This window comes from Hyperolius riggenbachi, chromosome 9 (assembly GCF_040937935.1).
Source record: "Hyperolius riggenbachi isolate aHypRig1 chromosome 9, aHypRig1.pri, whole genome shotgun sequence".
In the NCBI taxonomy this organism is placed as follows: domain Eukaryota; kingdom Metazoa; phylum Chordata; class Amphibia; order Anura; family Hyperoliidae; genus Hyperolius; species Hyperolius riggenbachi.
This window is the reverse complement of record NC_090654.1, coordinates 74941211-74965081: the sequence shown is the minus strand read 5'-3', so window position 1 is coordinate 74965081 and position 23871 is coordinate 74941211. Positions and strand designations below refer to the sequence as shown.

Below are 23871 nucleotides of genomic sequence, written 5' to 3'. Positions count from 1 at the left end.
AAAGCACTGACATCTTCTACAGCACTCACAATCGAATTCTGTATGTTTATAGTATTTGAAAAGAAACCAGAGTTCCCAGGGGAAACCCATACATGTGTAAAGCATACAAGCTCTATGCAGAGAGTGCACTGGCTCAGATTTAAACCTAGGATTCAATTTGCTATAAGGGACTAGTGGGGGCTTTGCCATTAACCGCAGAATTTTGCGCCGTTGACTTTAATGTACAATGCAAAATTTAGTCTGCAATCGATTGGAAACTCTGCAAAGATTAAGCAGTTTTTTTTTTAAAAGATAATGAATTTCATTTCATTTCTGAAATGTAACATTATGTTTTTTTCTTCTTCTAACAGTTTCAAACAGGGATGCTCAAACCTAGATCCGGGGAGGGGGGTTTAATCTTATCCATCTGATGTCTTCTTAGGTCCGTCCCTCGGCGCCTCCCACGATGCGGTCCAAGCGGCGGTCACGTGATTACAAACACTTCCTCCTTCCGGGTTGAAGGAGGAAGTGTTTGTAGTCCCGTGACGCGCGTGGACCGCATCGTGGGAGGCGCCGAGGGACGGACCTAACAAGACGTCATATAGGTAAGATTGACCCCCCGCCCAGCCCGCACAGGTGTTTAGATTCAACCGGATTAAATCCGGATAACAACTATCTGGACTTCATCCGGATCCGGATTTGAGCATCCCTGGTTTCAAACACTGCCATTTGGCTGCATTAAATTGTAACCTGAAGGCACTCAATGGCCAACAGATAGGAGGCTGAACAGATAAGTGCCTAGTTCCACCTTTTGTTTGAAAGAGGCCTTAAGCCACATGCTAGACGGTTTTCGGCTAAGGCTACCAGTCAGGCAGTGAATCTGGCAGACTGACACATATACGACAGCCCACGATTTATTGGCAAGAGATCCAGAGTGCTGGAGACCATTGTTCCCCCTGCTCACCAGCCTGCTCAAAATCACTCCATCGTGGTACTGTGCTTTTGTCCCTCCCTTCCATCCATGGCAAGAGAACACATCTCTAGCCTATAGGCTATTGACGCATCTGTACAGCACTCTACCCCAAACTGTCGCCCAAGGGATCGAGCTCCAATCCCTGCAGGTGACAGTAATTGTACACACCTTGGTTGTCCCAGATAGTTTCTGGTCTTCGTGGGCATTTAACAAGATTTTTCTGTGTTAACTTAGCTCAGAGTAATGCAGGTCCACTTTAAAGATAATCCATAAATAAAACAAGTGCCCCTGGGTGGTACTTACCTCAGGAGGGAGAAGCCTCTGGATCCTAATAAGGCTTCCCCTGTTTTTCTGTGTAGCCCCGATCCAGCATTGGGTCCCCCCCAAAAATCCACCAACAAAATTGGCGGAGAATGCGCAGTAGCAGCTGCAGCAGCATGCGGCAAGCGTACGAGAGAGAACGGCGCGGGAGACTTGGGCGCAGGACACAGTCAGTATATGGCTGATCCTGCTGCTTCACAAGTCCGGGCCGTGTTAATTACTATTCCCCCTCCAGGCCGCCATGGATGGTGGGGAATGAAATAATTCCGCTTCCAGCAATTGCTGGAAGCCGAATTATTGTTTTAAAAGCAACTTCAGCTCCGTCTTCTGACAGCACTGAAGTTACTCCCTGTGCCTACTATAGCCGTAGTTCCTATTATGGCCTATGGTGGCGCCGGCTGCGCCCAAGTCTCCTGCGCTGCTGCGCCCAATTCTCCAGCGCTGGATTTAGCGTGGCAACATTTGCCTTTGGGATCCAGCGCAGGCGCACTACCATCTTTCCCCTCAGGCTCCGGGCTCCAGATGAAATAGCCGAGCCTGACTGGGACTGCACCTGCACTGGATCCCAAAGGCAGATATTGCCGCCTGCTGCTCTCCGGGGGTCCCAGCACTATATCTGTGCTGCACAGGAGGAAAAGGGAAGCCTCATTAGGATCCAGAGGTTTCTCTCTCCCAAGGTAAGTATCCCCCCGGGCCTTTTTTCCCATACAGGTTCTCTTTTAGCTCCCAGATTAAAAATGAATGGCAAAATCATTTTCCCTCCATAAACAAGCCTTGCTTGTCCTTTTGACCTCAGCACTGTCCTTGGATAAAATAGTCGTTCTTGTAAATGCCCTCTTCTGTGTTTGTTTCTCTCTTATAAACCAGTGTGATGCCTGGAAACGCACCAGGCTTTCCTTTCATAGTGAGATTGTTTTGTTCTGTCACTGCAATAACCAATGTGCCCTCTTCCCTACAATAATGTGGCGAGCCTTCCAGCAAGTCACACAGGAAATGGAAGGGTTGAGGGTGTTTTGGTAACAAGTGGGTGGAGGCTCTGACAATAATATGTCAGCCCTGAGTAAGAATCTTACTTTTGTAGCTGGTATTGGGAGACATATCACGCTAGACTACAAACATGCAGCATATAAAGTTAAACGTGAGAGAACACGAGAGCCCAATATAGTGCAGTATGTACTGGATTGATGTGGAGGCAAGTATGTAAAGTTATACTCACAAACATGGGTTACTAAGGCAATAACTGCAAATGCAGACAGAGGCGTTAGGCTGAGACATAAACGCTTGTTGCTGTATGCTCCATCCCCTATTGCCTGATGAAGTGGGGCCACACCTGTGAAATGCGTTGCCATGACCCTTGGAGTGTATATATAAATAAATGTGCTTGTTGATTGATATAATATCAACCTGTTTTTGTGTCTGCTTGGAGGGAGTAAGTCAACCACTGCCTCCCCCGGTTTTTTATTTTTTAGCTACTTTTATCCTTTTGCGCCTCTGTTCATTTTCACATGAAGCATAAAGTGAACCTGAATCAGAACTCAAAGTAATCCTGTGCCCAAATCCTCTTAAAGTGAACCTGAGGTGAAAATAACCTGATGAGATAAACAATTATATTTATCATCCTACGCCTAAATATTACTTTTTTTTTTAGATATATCATGGTTTTATTTTATATTTAAACATTTACAAAGCAGGTTGAATGTTTTACTGTATCTAATCAGTGGCAGCCTATTAAGTGTCCCACAGTTAGAAAAAGGTCAATAGTTCATGTATTTTGTCTATCCCTGCCCTCAGAAGTTGTATTCTGCCAGGAAAACTTTTATGGCTACTTTACATACACATTTATCTCATCATCTCACATATCGCCTCAGTTACACTTTAAGCGAGGTAAACCTGTCCTGACCTGATGATTTGGTCGATTAGACTATCCATACATGGCCACACCATCAGGTCAGGACAGGCCTCTAGTAGGGCAGCATGCACAATGGGGGGATGGAAAAAGATGCAAGCTCTGCGCTATTGCTGCTGCACAACAACGCGGGACTGTGGATCAGGTATGTCCACCTCCCGGCCAGCTGCACACTGTCACTCGCTCTCTGTCTCTGGGATCTGCTTGTGTCTTGTGTCCATATGAAGCGGGGAGAAGTGTGCATGCCTGAAGTGGAGGCTTGCTGCCTGTCAGAGAGGAGAGGGTTAAAGGGTGATATGAAGCTTATGTCAAAGTTATACCACAACCCAACCCTGGTGCCCCTGGTGCAACAACGTTTGTATCATCTCAAATTAACAATTCATTGATCATTAGTGCATTGTTCAGCTGCAGGTGTCAGGCTCAGCAAGGTTCACTTACATCTCGAGGGTCCTAATGCCATGCATACACGGCTCGTTTTCTGCGCCGGATCGAGCCAGCGCATCCCCGCTCATCCACTCATCCACGCGTGCGCGCGTATCGATTGCTGCTCGTCCCCGCTGGCGCTTCCTTATCACCGCTCGATTCCCTGCCGGCATGATCGGGCCAGCTGAATATTATCAGCTGGCCGGATCAGCTGGTCGATACACGGTACAGAATTGTACCGTGTATCCCCAGCATAAGCCTTTTAGGACCCTCTCAGGTAGATAGCACGTCCCACCCTTGTAGTACTACACACACTCCTTGCGACCTCAGCACAGCTCTGCTCGCTTTCGTCCCGACTAGTTTCGGCCTTCCACCGTCATCAGGGATTATCAAGTAACTTAGAGCCCTCAAGATGTAAGTGAACCTTGCTGAGCATTGGCTGTCTTTTATTTAAAATAAATTGGACATTTGATTACACCCACTGAGAGTATCCCTCTGTAATTTTTGGTGCACTGAGTACATACAGGTCTGGCAGTAACCTAGAGGCAGAGACGGGACAAGGTCCTCCAGCACCCAAGGCTGAGACACCAAAGTGCACCCCTCCATCTCTGCCACCCCAGCCATCACACACTGATTGCTATTAGACTAAGAGGCGCCACAGGGCCCACAACCTCCCCAACACCTTAATATCTAGTTATCTGGCTTGCAGTCACTGCTATGTATCCCCTTTTCTTATTTCTTTCTGCTTCAAACACAATTAGGAATGACAGCCGAATGAATTGTGCGCCCCCTCCTACAGTGCGCCCTGAGGCTGGAGCCTCTCCAGCCTATGCCTTGGCCCGGCCCTGCCTAGAGGGATCTCTGGAGGTGGATTGCATCTGTATTGTGCCAAGTTTTATCACCAGCGCTGTGACGTTTCTATATCATTCCTGAAGATGTCGTTTGAAATGATCAACAATCATTGTTCTGAATGACAAACTTTGGCTTCCTGTACATAACTTTAGACTAGCCATACACAGGCCAATAGCAGCCTGCAATCATTCTTGCGGATTATAAGTAAATATGGTAGTGATCAATTGACCACTATATTGTCTGCTCAACAAGAACCGATTAGTATTTTCTCATCCCTAGGCTACCTTTCTCATTGCTCCCCATACATGTGCAGTAGCGCCTCTCCCATCCTCCCATTCTATCTGCAGCCCCTTCTTTCATGTGTAACATCCATATTGAGCAGTCCTCTCTTTCATGTACAGTTCCCTTGGGCAGCTCTTCCTTCCCTTTGGAGCTTCTTCCATATGCAGGAACACCTCACTAGGCATCTGTGGACTTTAACCACTTCGCCACCCGGGTACAGTATATCTACGCTCCTTTGAACTTCAGTTCCCCGCCCGGAGCGTAGATATACGCACCTCTGCCACTACCCATCACTGTCCGTGCTCCCGCTCGCACGTGCGTGTGCTCCCGCGCTCGTGCACGCCGCCACCCGCTCGCCCGGAGATCAATGAACGGGAAAAACTGTTCCCGTTCGTTGATCTCAGCCCTCCAGCAATAATTGGCTGCTTCTATGAGAAGCAGCGTTATCATTGTGAAAAAAAAAGTTTCCCAGCCTCCCTGTACTTCCTGTAAGCGTACTTCCTACGCTTACAGGAAGCATTCACAAAAAGTTACTGTGGCCATCTTGTAGCCAAAAATTAAAACTACACCCAAAAACATTTTTCCTATACAAATAGATTATTTTACAATATAAATTAACTCATTAACTCCCACATTCCCCAATTGTTACCATTTTTTTTTTTTGCCACAAAAAAAAAAAAATTACTATAAAAAAACATAAATAGTTACCTTAGGGACTGAAATCTTTAAATATTTATATCAAGAGGGTATAACACTGTTACTTTATAAATTATGGGCTTGTAATTAGGGATGGTTGCAAAACTGAAAAAAAAATGCACCTTTATTTGCAAATAAAATATTGGCGCCAAACATTGTGATAGGGACATAATTTAAACGGTGTAATAACCAGGATAAATGGGCAAATAAGTTACATGGATTTTAATTACAGTAGCATGCATTATTTAAAAACTATAATGGCCGAAAACTGAAAAATAATGATTTTTTTTTACAAATGTTTTCCTATTTTCCCAGAAAAACACATTTAGAATAAAATAATTCTTGGCATAATGTCCCACCTAAAGAAAGCCTAATTGGTGGTGAAAAAAACAAGATATAGTTCATTTCATTGTGATAAGTAATGATAAAGTTATAAACGAATGAATGTAAGGAGAGCTGAAAGGAGAAAATTGCTCGGATGCTGAAGGGGTAAAACCCTTCAGTTGTGAAGTGGTTAAAAAAACCTGCCCCACCACTCAATCTCAATTGAATTTCAGCATACAACTTACTGAGATTTGATTGAACTCCTAGCATTGTCCCCCCCTCTATGAAGTGCAGTGCTATGCAGTCATAGTACCTCATCTCTTCTCCCCAGCCCGGAAGCCTAGAAGCCAGGCAGTTACATTTTATACAATGCAATAAATATGGCAGCCTTCCTGTAACTGCCAATTTCCTTTAATACAAAAGGAGTGTTGAACATAGCTGAGCCAAACACAGCGTGAATCCTGCAGAGTGGGAGGATGAATAGGAGCCTATCTGTTAATCTCAAGGGGAAATGAAATGGAATTGGTTTGCCTGTCACTCGCTGTTATGTGACCCGGCTTCCCGGCCTCCAGAGATTACCATCTTCACTTATGATTTTTTGGTTCTACAGTTATTTTCCAACCGGCATTAAGTAATTTCCACTAACCACAGAGCTGAGAAATACAGCGAGCAGCAGGGGAACAGGAAGAATTTCCAGCAGAGCTGTCCACACATAGGAGGAACCGAGGCTTTCGCAATCACCACTGACTTATGACACATTGCAAAAGCTCTGCTCTCAACCTTATTCTGCATTCTTTAAACTGTCAAAAAGAGGAATCCTGGAAGACATTGGAGACCATATTAGATTCTGCAGACGTGGCTTGGATATATTGGAGATCAGGGATGAGCAAGATCATATCGCGAAAACAAAACTGTCCACATGTGTACTGGAAGCGTGGACTGTGGCAGGGAGAGCTAATTTACCCATGTCACCTCCTCTCGCTGCTGCGCTGCACACTGCACACTACCTTAACGCTTTCAGCTGTGAAGGCGGAAGTGTCGGTAGGATGAAGAGCAGCGCACATCGTAATGGTGATGACATGGCTAAGTCAATCTTCTCTACCACAGCTTACTAGGGCCCTCTGACCCACAAGCAATAACTCCCAACTGTCCCTCCCTCCTGTCCATCCCTCTTTGGGAACCAAACCCCTCTGTCCATCTTTCTCCCCAATTTATCCCTCCTTCAAGACTCAGATACAGATTTATTAATTGTTTCTAAACTTTAGTCCCAGCCTTTAAAGGGATACTGTAGGGGGTCGGGGGAAAATGAGCTGAACTTACCCAGGGCTTCTAATGGTCCCCCGCAGACATCCTGTGCCCGCGCAGCCACTCACCGATGCTCCGGCCCCGCCTCCAGTTCACTTCTGGAATTTCTGACTTTTTATGTCAGAAAACCACTGCGCCTGCGTTGCCGTGTCCTCGATCCTGCCGATGTCATCAAGAGCGCACAGCGCAGGCCCAGTATGGTCTGTGTCTGCGCAGTACACTCCTGGTGACATCAGCGGGAGCGAGGACACGGCAACGCAGGCGCAGTGGTTTTCTGACTTGAAAGTCAGAAATTCCAGAAGTGAACCTGATGCGGGGCCGGAGCATTGGGGAGTGGCTGCGCCAACACAGGATGTCTGCGGGGGACCATTAGAAGCCCCGGGTAAGTTCAGCTCATTTTCCTCCGACCCCCCTACAGTATCCCTTTAAGTTGATATTTTTCTTATTTCCAAATTTTAATAAGAAGGAAAATGAATCAGGATAGAAAAGACCAGTGTGGTTTGAATTATGTTATAAAACAGCATATTTTTCTTATGAAATCTTTATAGTATGCATGACTAGGTGTGTGTCGGGGGCATGGTTAGAGGTGTGCCTTATGTGTCCCTCTTTCTAATCTCAAAAAGTTGGGAGGTATACAGAACATGCGTCTGTACAGTGTTTGCCCTGAAATGTCACCAGAGGGATCAGCGATGTGCCTCATACATGTGTACGAGGCTTTAAAGTTTACCCGAGCTGAAACTTGGGTACAAAGTTAGATACTTACCTACAGAGCGGGAAGTCTCAGGATATGATTGAGGCTTCCGCGTAGCTCCTCTTCCTGCAGCGTGGCCATGCAAGGCCTCCCACGCGTGTGCAGTAAGCTGGAGCCGCTCATGTGAGAGCAGCCACATGATACTGTGCACTAGCAGAGGAGGAGCGCGGCCCCGATCTGGAAGGGAGTCGCTCTCGGTGACATTGGAGTAGCGAGGGAAGCCTCAATAGAATCCTGAGGCTTCCCTCTCTTATTTCTCATTTTGATCTCATTTTGATCCCAAGCTTCGGCTATGGATCACTTTAAAAGGGAAGATAATTTTTCTACGTGGTAATATATACAATATATATATATACACATACATATACACCGGGACATGAGAACCACACGCCAAATTATATGCAATACTATGCCAAGCATGCACGCAGCACTGGAGAGCCCCAGTCTCCGTAAGGCCTCGTTCACATCTGCTGCGCTGAAAAACGTGTTAAAGCGCATGGTAAAAAACGCATGCGCTTGTGCGCGCTTTAGTCCGCGTTTCTGTGCGTTGCGCTGCGCTTCTTTAAAGCACGTTTTGCTTACTGTAGCAGCAGCAGTTGTCAATAAAACTTTGTTTTTGTATGTAAATGTATTTTTTTCTCCAATTAGGGGTAAAAAACGCATGCGCTTCTATGCGCTTGTACGCGCTTCTATGCGCTAAAAAAGCGGACCCATTCACTTGCATTGTTACAATCGAAGTGTAGAGGTGGCACACCTTGCCCTGGTGTGGGTGCCGTAACCTGTAGATGCTGAGCCCAAACATCCAAAGTCATAACAAGCAAGGAAAGTCCAGGTTAGCACACCATTGGAAGATTCAAAATTTCTTCAATTTATTGCTTCATAAGCACATAGATATGACAATTGTTTCGGGGCCAACAACGGATCCCCTTCTTCAGATAGTGCAAACAAAAACGTTGTTTGCACTATCTGAAGAAGGGGATCCGTTGTTGGCCCCGAAACAATTGTCATATCTATGTGCTTATGAAGCAATAAATTGAAGAAATTTTGAATCTTCCAATGGTGTGCTAACCTGGACTTTCCTTGCTCATTCACTTGCATTGCTGTGCGCTTTCCAGCTCAACGCACAGAAATGCCTGCAACACTACGTTTCTGTAACGCTGCTCAGCGCAGCGCATAGATGTGAACCAGCTACATTTAGTTACATGGAAAAATCAATACCTTGCTGAACGCACAGGGCAGTGCGCTGTGGAAAGCGCACAGAAACGGCCCTGACGTGAACGAGGCCTAAGGAATATATAAATGCAGAGGGGCTGCAGCACATAACAGGAAAACAGTGACAGGGGCTTTTGGTTTCGCTTTAACACGCTTAAGCTCACCAACTGCGCCAAAGTGTCCCCAATCTGGTGAGTTCTACTCTAACCATGCAAAAATGCTAGTTTTTATTAGCGTTCTAGTGGGAACCATTCTAAAAGCCTAAGAGTCAACAAGAGTTGACTCTTACACGACTTGACTCTTGGACTCTTGGGCTTTTCTATGTCAAGCTGCCCAGGGGGACAGCTTGACATAGAAAAGGGACTGCTAAATATGGAGGAGAAGCCTAAAAAATGGAAAGAGAGGTTGCAGATGGAGACCAACATATGTAAGAGGAGGATGCTGTACGTGAAAGAGAGGGGCTGCTGTACATAAATTTTACACACGGAAGAGGGGGCTGCACATGGAATAAGAGAGAGACTGCTGTATATGGATAAGCAACAAGAAAGTTGGCCTAGGGCCGAAAGAGGATAATTTTGCCTGATGAGGCTGCAGTAAGGAGTAAGTGTTTGCCTCTTCGCTATGTGTGACAAGGCCCTTAATCCGTACCTTGAGGCAGGGAAATAGGGACGTGGAAATGGAGTCTGGGGAAGCACGTTTTATTGTAACATATGCTCATATTTAAAGATTGTCAAAGTACTCAGAGAATGTGTGGAATTCAATATGGCTCCCTCCATGCTTCTCTGAGAGAAAAATGTCAAAAAATGCTTTCTAACCACATCAGAAACGAGGAAGGAGAGTGGCTGATTTTACTATTGATAATAGATGTGTCAGAGTGCTGACAATGAGCACACAGAATTAAGTTCTGATTTAAAGGGAACCTTAACTGACATGAAAAACAAGGGTTTAACTTACCTAGTGCTTCTACCAGCCCCCTACAGACATCCTGTGCCTGCAACAGGACAAACCGATGCTCCAGTCTCCCTCAGCGAGCCAGTTTTGTTTTCCACTGTGACTGTGCGGCCCCGGGCTGCTCACTTCCTCGCTCACACATGACGCATGTAGCCAAGGCCGTGCAGGCGCACTAGCCCTCCGACTGATCAGTCAGCAAAAGTGAAACTGGCTCGCTGAGGGGGACCGGAGGATCGGTTTGCCCTGGTGTTGGCACAGGACATCTGCAGGGGGCCAGTAGAAGCCCCAGGTAAATTAAACTTTTTTTTGGTGTCAGCTAAGGTTCCCTTTAATCCTAAATTTACAATAAATATGTACACACATATAAATACTGTCGCTTGCAGGAACAGGCCTCCTTCTGTTGGATTATGCCCCCTTTGTACCTCATATGTCTCCCTGTGTCCTCCTCTGCCCCCCTTGTGTCCTCGTCCTCTTCTATGCCCCTGTGTCCCCTTGTGTCCTCTATGTGTCCCCCTGTGTCCTCCTCTGCATGGGCACAGTACAGGGAGTCCCTGGCATTGCAGCTGGTTGGAGTTTTGTATTGGCAAGCATTCACAAGTCAGGAACTCCCTGCATTTGGACTATAAGATGCAGTGACTTTTCCCCCCACTTTGGTGGGAGAAAAAGTGAGTCTTATTAGTCCAAAAAGTACAGTATATATATCGAGCCATATATCTGCCAAAAAACTCATGGTGTATTCCCAGCATTACAGTCTTCCTCTTTTTGAAATGTAAAGGATCTTATCAAAGCTTAGATCTATTACACACACAATATCAAATTAGGGCCCTTTTCCATTACATGCAGTGCAATGCAGTTACATAGCCGCATTGCACCCTGGCCGACCTGAAACCAATGCACGGCAATGGAACAGTTTGCATTGTGTGCTGGTTATGCGGAGCAGTGCAGAGTGATTAGAGAATCTGCAGCATGCAGGAGATTCTTTCACAGCCGCATCCAAGTCCAGTCACCACCATACACTTCTGCATCGGGAGATGCGGAAGTGATGCGATGCGGCTAGGTAGCCGCACTTGCATCACTTCGCAAATGGAAAAGGGACCTAAGCTATTTGTCAGAACGTAACTACAGGCATACACAAACTCTAATCAAATTAGCTATCAGAGAACAACAGGAAATAACAGATTGGCAAGTCTGCCCAGTGTAGCCTGGTTCTAGTGGATGCATCAAACAATGAGAATACGTCACCAATTAATATATGTAGCGGTAGGCCCTGGGGCTGCAGGAGATGGGGATGTGTGAAAGTTTGAATGTTCTTTCTGTCCGGTAGACGTTGCTACAGTTTATCATAAGGCAACTGCTTCTGAGCTTCATAACTTTTCATAGAGCTGGTGTTCCTAGGGCTCATAGTTTTCTATAAAGCCAGGTCTGATGTTGAGTCCGTATTTAAAACTCCCGAATAGTTTCAGACCGAAGGGCGCTGGAGGAAGCCCCAGGTATGTATAAAACTTTTTCCTCCATCTCAGGTTCCCTTCATCTGAGTTCAGTCTTTAAAGAACCGCACATGCACAGGAAGCTTACGGCAATCAACATGCTGACGCGATGGTGGGCAATGGCGCGCCCGAGCGACTTCACTTGAGAGTCGCTGATTACCGGAGCCGCCAGCAGGACCAGGAGATGGAAGAAGAGGATGCCGGAAGACTTGGCGGGCTACAGGGGGCTGGAGGAAGCCCCAGGTAAGCCCAAATTTCCATTTTATTTACCGCTCAGGGCCCCTTTAGGCTTGGGCTGTATGGCTGTAATCGATCACTTGTTGGATATGTTCATAGGGTCCATGCGTGGCAAGGGTGGGATGAGGACGACATGTGATGCCTCTGGACTATTCAGAGGCTTCTCTCTACCTAGATAAGTACCTTACCCACATTTTTTATGATATGATTATATACACTTTTTCTTTTGGATGCATTTAAACACATAATAATGCTGGTGTACACTTCATATTGCAAATAACAACACTTAACTTATTCTATCATTAAAGATACACACACTTATTTGCCATTTAAAGGCCCTAGCCGTTTGTTTATTGGGGATTTACCAAACATGGACCAGAATATGTTTGAGTCACATGACTCAAACATCCACCACGAGTTACCACCATAATATTCAAAAGTTCAGAACTCTGTGCCACTGGGCAGATGTGAGGGGGATATGAGGTAATTTTCAACAAATTCTGATTGTATGAACAGTTCAGAGAAAAGAATGAATCACCCAATCAGAAGTGACCACTGCTCTTCTTCCACAATAGCCCCTCCTCCTGCAGTATCTCTGGAAGGTACACCATCAGCATCTTCTAGAACAGTGTTTCTCAACATTTTATTGGTATGTACCCCTTTTAAAACCCTGTACTCATCAAGTACCCTCTAGCATAGTAAACATTATCACAAGTACCACTTGACAAATATATATTTAATCGTAGTACATGATAATTGGTTCTAAACAATTTCCAAGCATTTACTATTGCTTTTCATTAAAACACTAATTTGGTGTTGTTTAAATAAGATTTATCATTTTCTAAAACCCTAAATTTGTTATTCTTGGTTGAGTATATCAAGCCTGAGTACCCCCTGGAACCATCAGAAGTACCCCCTGGGGTATGCGTACCACACGTTGAGAACCTAGGTTCTAGAAGGTAAGGAGAATCTTCAACCTAAAATACAAAAAATAAGAGTACAAAAACAGCACAAGACCTGATCACCCTAAACTATTCAGGACCATAGTATTCCCATGTTAACTGCAGTCCTATGTGATATTGCAGTCCTTCCATTCATACAACTAATCAGATCATGGGCGTAATAATAGCCTTTCGGCCCCAGCGACCACAGGGTGGGGGTCGGGGGCTATGGTGACGACTCCGCCTTTCCTCTCCCTTCCCACATGCAGGTACAGACTAACCAGCAAGCTCATGGTGACCCAGAACTCATTGGAGTTCCCACATGCAGAGTAGCGCAGCAGAGCGCTGTGTAAATATATTTACCTGCTTTTGTCGCATCTCCTCCACGCTGCAGCCACTTGCGCTATGCTGCCCACTCTGGCTTCCAAATGCATGACATGCATGGAGAGCCAGGAATGCAGCAGAGTGAGACTGGGGACTGGGAAGGAGAAAAGGAGAGAAGGAACGGGAGCAGATAAATATTTGTACACAGGGCTTTGCTGAGTAGAGATGGGAAGTTCGGATGTTTTCAATGATTCGGGATGATTCGAATGGGATCATTGAAAAGAATCTCGGATCATTTTACTATGGAACCATTCGGGTGGCGGGGGTCGGGGGTGAAATGACTAGCAGGACAGGACTTTCCCTGCGGTGGACAGAGAAGGGGAGGGGGGTGGACACACAGAGAAGGGGAGATGGTGTACAGAGACGGGCAGGGAGTGGACAGAGAAGGGAGGAGGGACGAGCAGAGAGCAGAAATGTTTGTTTGCACACAATACCCACATGCTGCAATCATATGCTTTACATATATTTCACCTATATGTTCATCTGTATACTTTGAATGCAAACGTCGCACAGTGAAAGAAAGCATTCCCCAAAGCATTCCCAGAAGTGAAGTGCAGCTGTTTAGAGCAGTGCAGGAGGATCATATTGCACTGCAATCACAGTGCCTGCCCTGTCATTCTAGTCCAGCACGCTGTCTACAAAGTTACTGAGCTGTGCTTCTAAGCCAAAAGTTTTCCATTTGTTCACTATGCACAACTACGGAACAGACAGCCTAAAATGAGCAGCACATTACAGCCAGTATGTGTGCTCTACACATATCTGGCCGTGGTGGCACCCATGTCCCTTCTCTCATCTACCTGTCCCTGCAAGGCTGGCTCCCCTCCAACTGAGCGATCCATCTCTGCTCTGCTTCCAGGACCCCGCTGCCCGCTGAGAGGGGGGCGTGCCGCTCCTGGCCCCGCCCCCTTTGTGATCCGAAACACTCATTTTGATGATTCAACTCACAAAAGAGATTCGGATCAAAGATCCGAATCGTTCATGATCCGGACAACACTATTGCTGAGCTCATTCTGCCTCTGCCAGGGGGAGGGAGGGGGAGCGGGTCCCCATATTATACTATGGGCTATTGTCTCATCAGGGCAGCTTCTATGCTAAATCGCACCCTGGGCGAGGTAGTAAAAATTGTGCCCCCAGCGGACTCGAGAATGATAGGTAGCCAGACATACAGTAGGTGCCCCCTTTTTAGGTTACCCAGGCATAGGTGCCCCCAGTACAATGATCACAGGGCGTTCCAAATACAACACAGCTACCAGCGTGAAGGCTCAGTGATTAACATGGAAAAACATTTGAACAAACAATTCAAGGAAAACATGCATATGTAGGATGCATTCCTGTTTGACACATTGTCCACAACAATTTTCGGCCAGTCAGTCACTGATTGAATGCTAATGACCTCCCATGTAAACTGTACCTAACATAGCGTATTATAGAGTACCCAAGTAGCTCGGGGTGACCCAAAACCACTAGGAAAGTATAGGGGACTAAAAGAGACCGAAAAAGCCCTCTGTAACGATCGGTGTCAGCACACAGAGAGAATCTGATCATTGATGATCTGCAGAATCATCAATAATATAGATGTATACCTGATTATGGATGATCTGCAGGATCACCAATAATACAAGTATGACTAACCTCTGGACACCTAATAAAGTGTAAGTGTTTGGTGTAACTGTAGGCTATCTCCCGTGACGCGGGAGATACAGGCAGCTTGGCCGAGAACCACCTGAGGGGCAGGTGTCCCTGGGAAGTGCAGGAACTATCCCCTAGAGAGAGGGAATAGAGAGAACCTGGCAACCAGGGATATCTGGATATCGGATATAGACTGTACTGCAGCAAGAGGACTCCAGGGGAAGAGGCCACTGGCTGCTAACCGGCCAGACTCTCTGAGGAGCAGGAGTCCTAGTTGCAACTGACACTTGGTGGAATTGTGTCACTGCTAGTACAGATAGACTGAGCACTCAAGGGGTGAGTGACAGCCTGGAAGGTCAGTCAGGCCAGGTCGGCAACACACGAGCAGATAAGGTACAGAGACAGAAGGCTGATTCGGTAACCGGGTACAGGCAGGGTCTGGCAACAGGTAGGCAGAAATGCAGAGGTACCGAAGCAGAAAACAACAGAGAGGTCGACAGAGCAAATAGTCATAACAGAAATAGAGCAGAGTCCTAGTCTGAGGTGTGAGGTCCGTGGTCTCGACACCCAGGAACTACTCTAAAGTATAACACAGTAATGACACAGTAATCCTAAGCTTGGTTGTGAGGTCCTTGGTCACAACACCCCGGAACTGGTCTAAAGTATAACACAGCAATGACACAGTAATCCTAAGCTTGGGTGTGAGGTCCTTGGTCACAACACCCCAGAACTGGTCTAAAGTATAACACAGCAATGACACAGTAATCCTAAGCTTGGGTGTGAGGTCCTTGGTCACAACACCCCGGAACTGGTCTAAAGTATAACACAAGCGTAATCTGGCTAAGTGTGAATTCCCAGGTCCACCTGGTTCTAACACACTGTGGGATCTGACTGAGGTCTGAGTGCTCACACGTAAGTATTCGCAACGGCAGACAACCTGAGACTGACCAGTGAGATCTATATATAGTGCAGCGCTCCTCAGTGCCGCCCAGCGCCACTCAGCCAATCAACAGCTGCACTGGGATCAGCTGATCGACCTGATCAGCTGATCCCTCTCTTACTGGCATAAAGGTCCTGCCTCCCAGGTCTCCATCTGTGTGCACTAGAAGGCTCAGACAAATCAGACGCATGCTGCTGTGTGGAAACCGCTGGTCTGAACGCGGAGACAGCCGCCCCGCTGCCAGACCGCGCGGCGGCATCTCCGCAATCCATTACACCCTCCTACTAAAAAAGCAATGCTTAGTGGCCAGCACCAAGCATTGCTTTTTAGTATTAGGGTGTTTCAGTCTCTTTTTGTCCCCTATACTTTCCTAGTGGTTTTGGGTCACCCCGGTGCTCCCCCGTAGTTACACCCCTGGTCACTGCAATAACTATGGGGGGTACTTGCATATTATCCCTTCTGGAAAGTTTGGCAGCTTTTTGTTAAAGTTCAGTTTGATCCCCTAGCCAGATATAACCATTTTTGGAAAGCTGAAAGTCCTGGCTTTCCTTTGCACTGGGTCCCGAGTCAATGCGATGCCCCATTCCCAAGTTCGGGGGGGGGGGGGGGGGGGTTGTGGGACGGGTGTCTCCTGCACTTTGCTGCAGAGAGCACAGTGGAATTGAGTCTCCTGCCCATGCCAGCAAGACAGAGAGGAGAAGAGGGTGTATAGCTGCACTACTCCTTCATCTGTAGAGACCCAGGGCACTTGACATCAGTTTTGAAGACACATATTTATGCAGCGAAGGAAGAAGACGACCTGCCGGGTGTGCTGCTTATTATCATATCGGGTTTGTCCCGTACTTCTGTAATTGCACTTTCTGCAGCCAAGTTCAGGGGACATCCCTCATTCAAAACCCCATACCTTGGGAACGGAGCATTATACAGACACAGGACCCAGTGCAACAGAAAGCCGGGACTTTCAGCTTTCCAAAAATGGTCAGATCTTCCTGGGGGAGCAAACAGAACTTTAACAAAAAGGTGCCAACTTTCCAGACAGGATAATACGTAAGTACCCTATAGGGTCTACCATTTCTATATTCTGTATCGGTGTCTATATTCTGTGTATATTCTGTGTATACCATTGTCTACCACACTTTATAAATCAATAATAATAATAATCCAGCACAATTAATTTGGAGTTAATTCCAATGTTATGTAACTTGATCTACAATGAAATCAGACATAGTGACATACTTTATTTACTGTAACAAAAAAAGCATTTTGTTGAGTCCTCTTTACAATCAGAGGGTCACCAGCCAGCAAAAGCAAACTCTGGCAGATGTTACAGAACTTCACAAAACTTTTCGGTAATAGAAAAAAAAGAGGCTGGACTGTTCCAAGCGTAGATAGAGGGGAATTAGACACAAGGGGAGGGTATTGTACTGGGAAGCTCCCCCCTCCATCGCTACCTATTGCTGTGAAATGGGCTGAGCAGCTGTGACTGCTGCTGGAGGTGGGGGGTGAACAGGGAGCTCCTGTGTGAGGTTAGGAGCTGTCCTCCCCTGCCGGGTGGTTTAGTCCTCAGTGGGTCCCTTGGCTCTGCTGAGAAAGTAGCTCTTCTACCTAGAGGCTCTTGGGTGGGATCACAGCAGCAGAACTAGCGGCTCATTCTACATGGGCAATGATCTCCCTGGGCTGGAGCCCTGCACACAATGAGGAGGAGCAAAGTTATGGTCCTGGCCACTTGCCTTGGCTCCTTTATCCTGGTTATCTTCTACTTCCAGAGCAGTCTGAGCTCAGGTAAGTGTCTGTGCCCCCCTACCAAGTGTGCAGCACCCTGGCAGGGCTCCCTGTGCTGTAGAGTGCAAGCTCTGCGTCTCAGAGGGTCTGCTGCCTATCTCATGGGCTTAGAAACTTCTCTAGCCGTACTTGATGTCATACAGATATTCTATTATTAAGATCTAAGGGGCAGCAAAGACCAGCAAGGTACAGTATCATGGTACTCAGATCTTCCCAGACTGTCCTCTAAGAATCCATGACCCTTCCCTCATTTCCAGGGACCGTCCCAGGCTGTTTTCGGGGGTCCCTGGGAATGCTAATTCTTAGGGCTCTTTGTGTATGTTGCAGTGAGATTGCAATGGTGTGACTATACAGTGAAGCATACAGTACAATGAAAGTATGCTTTGTGGCCACTGTAAACGTGCACGTTGCCCGGTAAACGCAGAGCATGCTGTGTGTAACTCCGTGGGAACCCGCTTCTCTCAATATATTCTGTAGGTTTAGCACACTGGCGTAGTGGATAGCACTCTCGCCTTGCAGCACTGGGTCCCCGGTTACAATACCAGCTGGGCACTATCTGCATGGAGTTTGTTCTCCCTATGTCTGCGTGGGTTTTTTCCGGGCACTCCAGTTTCTTCTCACACCCCCAAAAACATACAGATAAGTTAATTAGCTTTCCCCCCAAAAATTGGCCTTAGACTATGATGGGCATATGACTATGATAGGGATTCGATGGTGAGCCCATGTGTGTTACAGTTAGTAACAAGACACACTGTGTAAAATGTCGGCACTATATAAATACTAAATAATAATCATCATTGCATTTAGATGCGATGATATTGTCAGTGGCAACAGAATGCATTCCATGTGAGAGGACATTTAGAAATGTTACTTGTTTTTAATCGTTGATGAATTGTATTTGAAATCCTTTCTTTCATTCTTGCAGTTTTATGTGTTCAAAATATCTTTCTAATGGAAAACTGCATTGTGAAAGCAAATAGATCAGTGATGGCTAACCTTGGCACTCCAGTTGTGGTGGAACTACAAGTCCCATGAGGCATTGCAATACTCTGACAGCTCTAAGCATAACTCGGGGAGGCAGAGGCATGATGGGATTTGTAGTTTTGTCACAGCTGGAGTGCCAAGGTTAGCCATCACTGATCTAGATAGCAATGAGTGTGTGCATAATATTCAGGGACACCCCCCCTCCCCCAAAGACCCCCACCCCCTTCCCCCCAAAGTCTGGATATTTGTTGTATTATATGTATTTGGAAGCAGGGTTCCCTGAAGTTATTTTTAAATGTTGGTAGCTATGCCTTGTGATTTATTGTATGTAAATCATTTACACCAGTTGTTCTGTTCAACAGAGCTTGCAATCTCATTTCTACCATTCTTGCCTGTAAAGAATTTACAAACATGGGGTAGGATATCATATGCACTCCCTTGCATGTGGCTTTAGTGGTGGGGAGTAGATTTGGAACCCCGGTGCTGCAAATGAGTGTTCAGCCACAGTGCTACACATGAGCTGTTATAATGGCTGTTGGTCTGCGGCTCAGACATTTTCCAGCATGTTGGAGGACATCCTCTGCCTTCAGCGTCCTGCTTTTAAGCTTGTGATAGCTGTAAGATATATACCTGCGATTTTTCAAGCGACTTTTCCATGACCGGTGATATATTTGCACGACAAGTGACCGTTTCAGCGATTTTGCAGCGATTACAAGTGTCACGGCGGATCAGATCTTTAAGATCCCTGACAACTCCAGCGCAAACTGTTGCGAACATTTGAACTCTTGTTCACGCCTGTTGTGTGGCGTTGCGCACTCCCGCGGGTGGGAACATGGATCAGGAAATGCTTGTTCTTCGGGTTGCGATGCTGAAGGTTCCCGGATCCATCTTCCAGTGAGTATGGGCCTTAAAGGAAATGTCTGAGCTCCTAAAAAAATGACATCTACTTACCCGGGGCTTCCTCCAGCCCCGGGCAGCTGATATGTCCCTCGACGCAGCTCAGCTTAAAGAGGATCTGTAACATGAAAAGATCCCCTGGGGGGTACTCACCTCGGGTGGGGGAAGCCTCCGGATCCTAATGAGGCTTCCCACGCCGTCCTCCATCCGTCAGGGGTCTCGCTGCAGCCCTCCGTGGAGTCCGTGCAGCGGTGACGTCAATATTTACCTTCCTGGCTCCTGCGCAGACGCTCTGACGGCTGTCGGCTCCGAACTACACGGAAATACCCGATCGCCGTCGGATCTGCTCTACTGCGCAGGCGCAAGTTTCCTACGCCTGCGCAGTAGAGCGGACCCGAATGAGATCGGGTATTTCCGTGTAGTTCGGAACGGAAAGCCGCCACAGCGCCCCCGCTGGAGCCAGCAAAGGTAAATATTGAACTGACAGTCGGCACAGTCGCCGGCTGTTCGGAGGACTGCCCCCGTGGGACAGAGGACGGCGTGGGAAGCCTCATTAGGATCCGGAGGCTTCCCCCACCCGAGGTGAGTACCCCCCAGGGGATCTTTTTAATGTTACAGAGTCTCTTTAAAGCCGGTGGCCCGGGGTCCCCTTTGTTCGCGATGGCGACCTCACCAGGTCGGGATCCTCTGCGCCTGCACGAGAGCCGGTCTGGAGTGTACTGCGCAGACGCAGCAGTTCTCCGCCTGCACAGTACACTCCAGAGCACATAGACAAGACGTAGATGTCATTTTTTTTAGGGGAGCTCGGACATTTCCTTTAAGTGTCACAGTAGCTCCTCTGACCTGCCTCTTTCACTTTGTTGCGGATTGTGCCATCATTGATGCCTGGTGAAATGATGACTGGCTAGAAATGTATTCATTGCTTAGTGCATTTTCTATGGTTACAGTATGCATCGCTAGCATATTACGTAGAGTAGTACAGAACTGTTCACACTACTCATTGACCCACAGAGGAGATCACAGTCACCATGCCATTATTATTTATGCCGTATTCATATAGCGCTGACAGTTTCTGAAGCACTTTACAGAGTACACAGTCAAGTCACTTAGGGTGCATTCGCAGTCTATGCGCTGCTGTGCATTCTAATGTAAGGGCGCTGCTTTGCTCCCATAGTTGGCTGCAGTGGACCCACAATGGGTGCGTTCACATCTATGCGTTACCTCCGTGGAGCGTTGGGTTCCGTTATAAAAACGTGATCTGAGCAGTGCGCTACTGGACACCGCGTCACACGGGGCTGTGGATTCGGTACAAAAAACATTGCTCCGCCTCCTCAACTCGACTACGCAGCCCTGGCGTCACGGGCACAAATGTATGTTGATGAGGTGCCATGCGATGCCTGTGTTGCTGGAAGTGCCCGCTTCTGAGATCCGTTGCCATGTGCTGTATGGGCACTGTGACAGAATATTATCCTCATTATTATTCATATTTGGTATTAATATGGTGCTGACATCTTCCACAGCGCCTTATGCAGTATATGTCGCCATTGTTTCCTTGTCACCAACTGTCCCTCAGAGGGGCTCACAATCAAATTCAGTGTGAACTGACCCTGTCTCTGAGAGGTGCTCACAATCCAATCCCTACCACAGTCATTGTCTAAGGCCTAGTGCACACCAGAGCGGTTCGGCTGCGTTTTGCGATCCGCTTGCGGCTGCGGATACGCTTGGTCAATGTATCTCAATGGGGTGGTTCACACCAGAGCGGGAGGCGTTTTGCAGAAACGCATGCTCCCGGGGTGAGGCATTTTTTGGATTGTGGATGCGTTTCTGCCTCAATGTTAAGTATAGGAAAAGCGCAAACCGCTCTGAAAAACGCCTGTTCAGAGCGGTTTTGCCGGCGTTTTTGTTACAGAAGCTGTTCAGTAACAGCTTTACTGTAACAATATATTAAATCTTCTACACCAAAACCGCTTCACAAAACCGCAAAACGCTAGCTGAAACGCTACAGAAAAAAAAGAAAAAGCATTTCAAAATCTGCTAGCATTTTGCGGATCTGCTAGCGGTTTTTGGTGTGCACCAGGCCATAGTGTCCCTATTTAAGGGCAGTTTTGGGAGAAGCCAATTAACAAACCTGCATGTTTTTTTGGTTTGTTTTGTACAAACTCCATGCAGATATCATCGTGGCCCAGTTTCAAACATATCCCACCAATGCAAGGCAGGTGCCCTATCCACTACTTTACACCATGCAACCCAATGACATTTTTTTTAAAATCTATATCACATTTGGTACTTTTTTTTAAATTAAGGACAAATCAGAAAGCATTTCATTCAGTGAGGCCTAGTGCACACCAGAGCATTTCGGCTGCGGTTTGCGATCTGCTTGCAGGTGCGGATCCGCTTGGGTAATGTATTTCAATGGGCTGGTGCACACCAGAGCGGGAGGCATTTTGCAGAAACGCATACTCCCGGGCTGCTGCAGATTTTGGATTGCGGATGCGTTTCTGCCTCAATGTTAAGTATAGGCAAAACGCAAACCGCTCTGAAAAACGGCACTTCAGAGCGGTTTGCCAGGCGTTTTTTGTTACAGTAGCTGTTCAGTAACAGCTTTACTGTAACAATATGTTAAATCTACGACACCAAAACCGTTACACAAAACCGCAAAACGCTAGCTGAAACGCTACAGAAAAAGAAGAAAAAGCGTTTCAAAATCTGCTAGCGTTTTGCGGATCTGCTAGCGGTTTTTGGTGTGCACCAGGCCTGACTGAGGATGGAGAAGGGAAGCATTTCCTTGCAGGGGAAGAGTTAATGGGAGTACAGGCTCAGCTGTGTAGACACAGTATAAATTACATAGATTTCCCCCTCCTCTGCTAGCTGCTGTGTGTGATGGCTATGAAATATTCTCTTTATACCTTGCCTGTGCTGCAGGAGAGCTGTGAGAGGCCTGATGAATGGGACCTCTCAGCAAGTCCTCCTGCAGCAGAGCCTTGACCCACAGGCACAGTAGTTAATGCTTCCCCTGTTGCTCAAACCTTTTCCAAAGTGTCAGAAGCTTTGGCCTTCAGAAACGCAAGAATTGGTGTAAAGCTGATCTGCAGTAGATCAAGACGGCCCACAATGAACAGATGTTTAAAGCAGATCTCTAATTGGCTGCCCAGTGAACCAGTTAGAATTGGCCAACAAGATGGCAGCTTGTGCGCAAACGTGATGCAGATTATATATCGCTCGGGAATTGGGCCAATCGAAATCAATCAGCATCAGAAACTCTTCCTATATCTATATATTGCTGTATATTGTTATGTAGTCCTGCCCTCCCAGTGATGTTTAGCTTAGGCTATTTAGCAATGATGTGTAATTCTCACCCCTAGAGCATTCTGGGAGACCAAGTATACATTCTGCTGGCTTTAGAACTCTCAGTAAATGAACTTCCTGCAGAGATTACCTGAAAGGACTAAATATTTCACCCCCAGTGATGCATTTCAGAATGTAAATCAGGGAGAGGAAAGATTTTACAGATGGGCAAACACTGACTAAATCATTTATAAATGAGTATTGTAAAAAAAAAAAAAAGTTCTTTTACCCATTACGTTGTTTTCAATATAGTTCCTCTTTAAGTGCCCTTGATATAAATAGTATATACTAAACGGTAACTCTAAAACTGCACAATTTTGTATTTTATTATCACCAATTGTGATATTCAAGGGAAGTACAGCAAAGTAGCTTTGAAGACATACATGTAAAAAAGACACCTGGAAAAAAGGGCAGAATTTGCAGCTAGTAGAATATCGGTACAATTACCGATATTCTACTACTTAATTCCAATAGTACAATATCGGTAGTCTTTACTGATATTTGCATTCAAATATATCCTGCTGCTCTTCAATGCAATCACATGTAGAAAGGGATCTCGATTTCGCTTCTTATTAGCATCCAGTGAAGCATATGTAAGGGAAGCATAAACAAAATGCAAAACCATAGGGTGTATCATACGCACAACGTTCACCCTTAGTATTCACACACTTCAAGGAATAGGTGCACCCTGTGCACCATGTAGAAAGGGATTTTCTACATGTGATTGCATTGAAGTGCAGCAGGATATATTTGAATGCTATTATCACCTTTGACAAGAGGACACTGCTTACAGCTACTAAGGACTTAAAGGGTACCTTAACTCTAAAAAAAAATAAAAAAAAGAGTTTCAATCACCCGGGGCATCTACCAACCCCCTGCAGCCATCCTGTGCCCTCGCAGTCACTCATGGCTCCTCTGGTCCCCGCTGCCAGCTAGTTTTTTGTTTGCTGACTCGGAGTCGGCGGGCCGCCATGCGTACCTTTGCATGCATTCCTACTGGTGCAGGAAGCCACCGAGGACATTAACATGGACATTTTTATGCGTTGCAGGTCCAACACATATATTTTAAAATGTACGCGTTAATGTCCGCAATAGCTTCCAGCACCAGCGGGAATGCGTGCAAAGGTACGCATGGCGGCCCGCCGACTCCGAGTCAGCAAAAACAAAACTAGCTGGTGGCAAGGGACTAGAGCAGCAGTGAGTGACTATGAGGGCACAGGATGGCTGCAGGGGGCTGGTAGAAGCCCCAGGTAAGTGAAACTCATTTTTT

The 23871-nt window shown here is 46.5% G+C and overlaps 1 protein-coding gene across 2 annotated transcripts in view; it reads left to right on the top strand.

The window, feature by feature from the left end:
- Window positions 1-23871, top strand: part of CHST13 (carbohydrate sulfotransferase 13) — an 841732-nt gene that overhangs the window by 771280 nt on the left and 46581 nt on the right. The window contains exon 1 of one of the 2 annotated variants that reach the window (XM_068253083.1): window positions 17106-17375. The exons of the other annotated variant lie outside the window; for it this stretch is intronic. Coding sequence (XP_068109184.1) covers window positions 17288-17375 — 88 coding nt within the window. The 5' untranslated portion in view covers window positions 17106-17287. Of the gene's footprint in view, window positions 1-17105; window positions 17376-23871 lie in introns of those variants that run through there. 2 annotated transcript variants of the gene reach the window in all.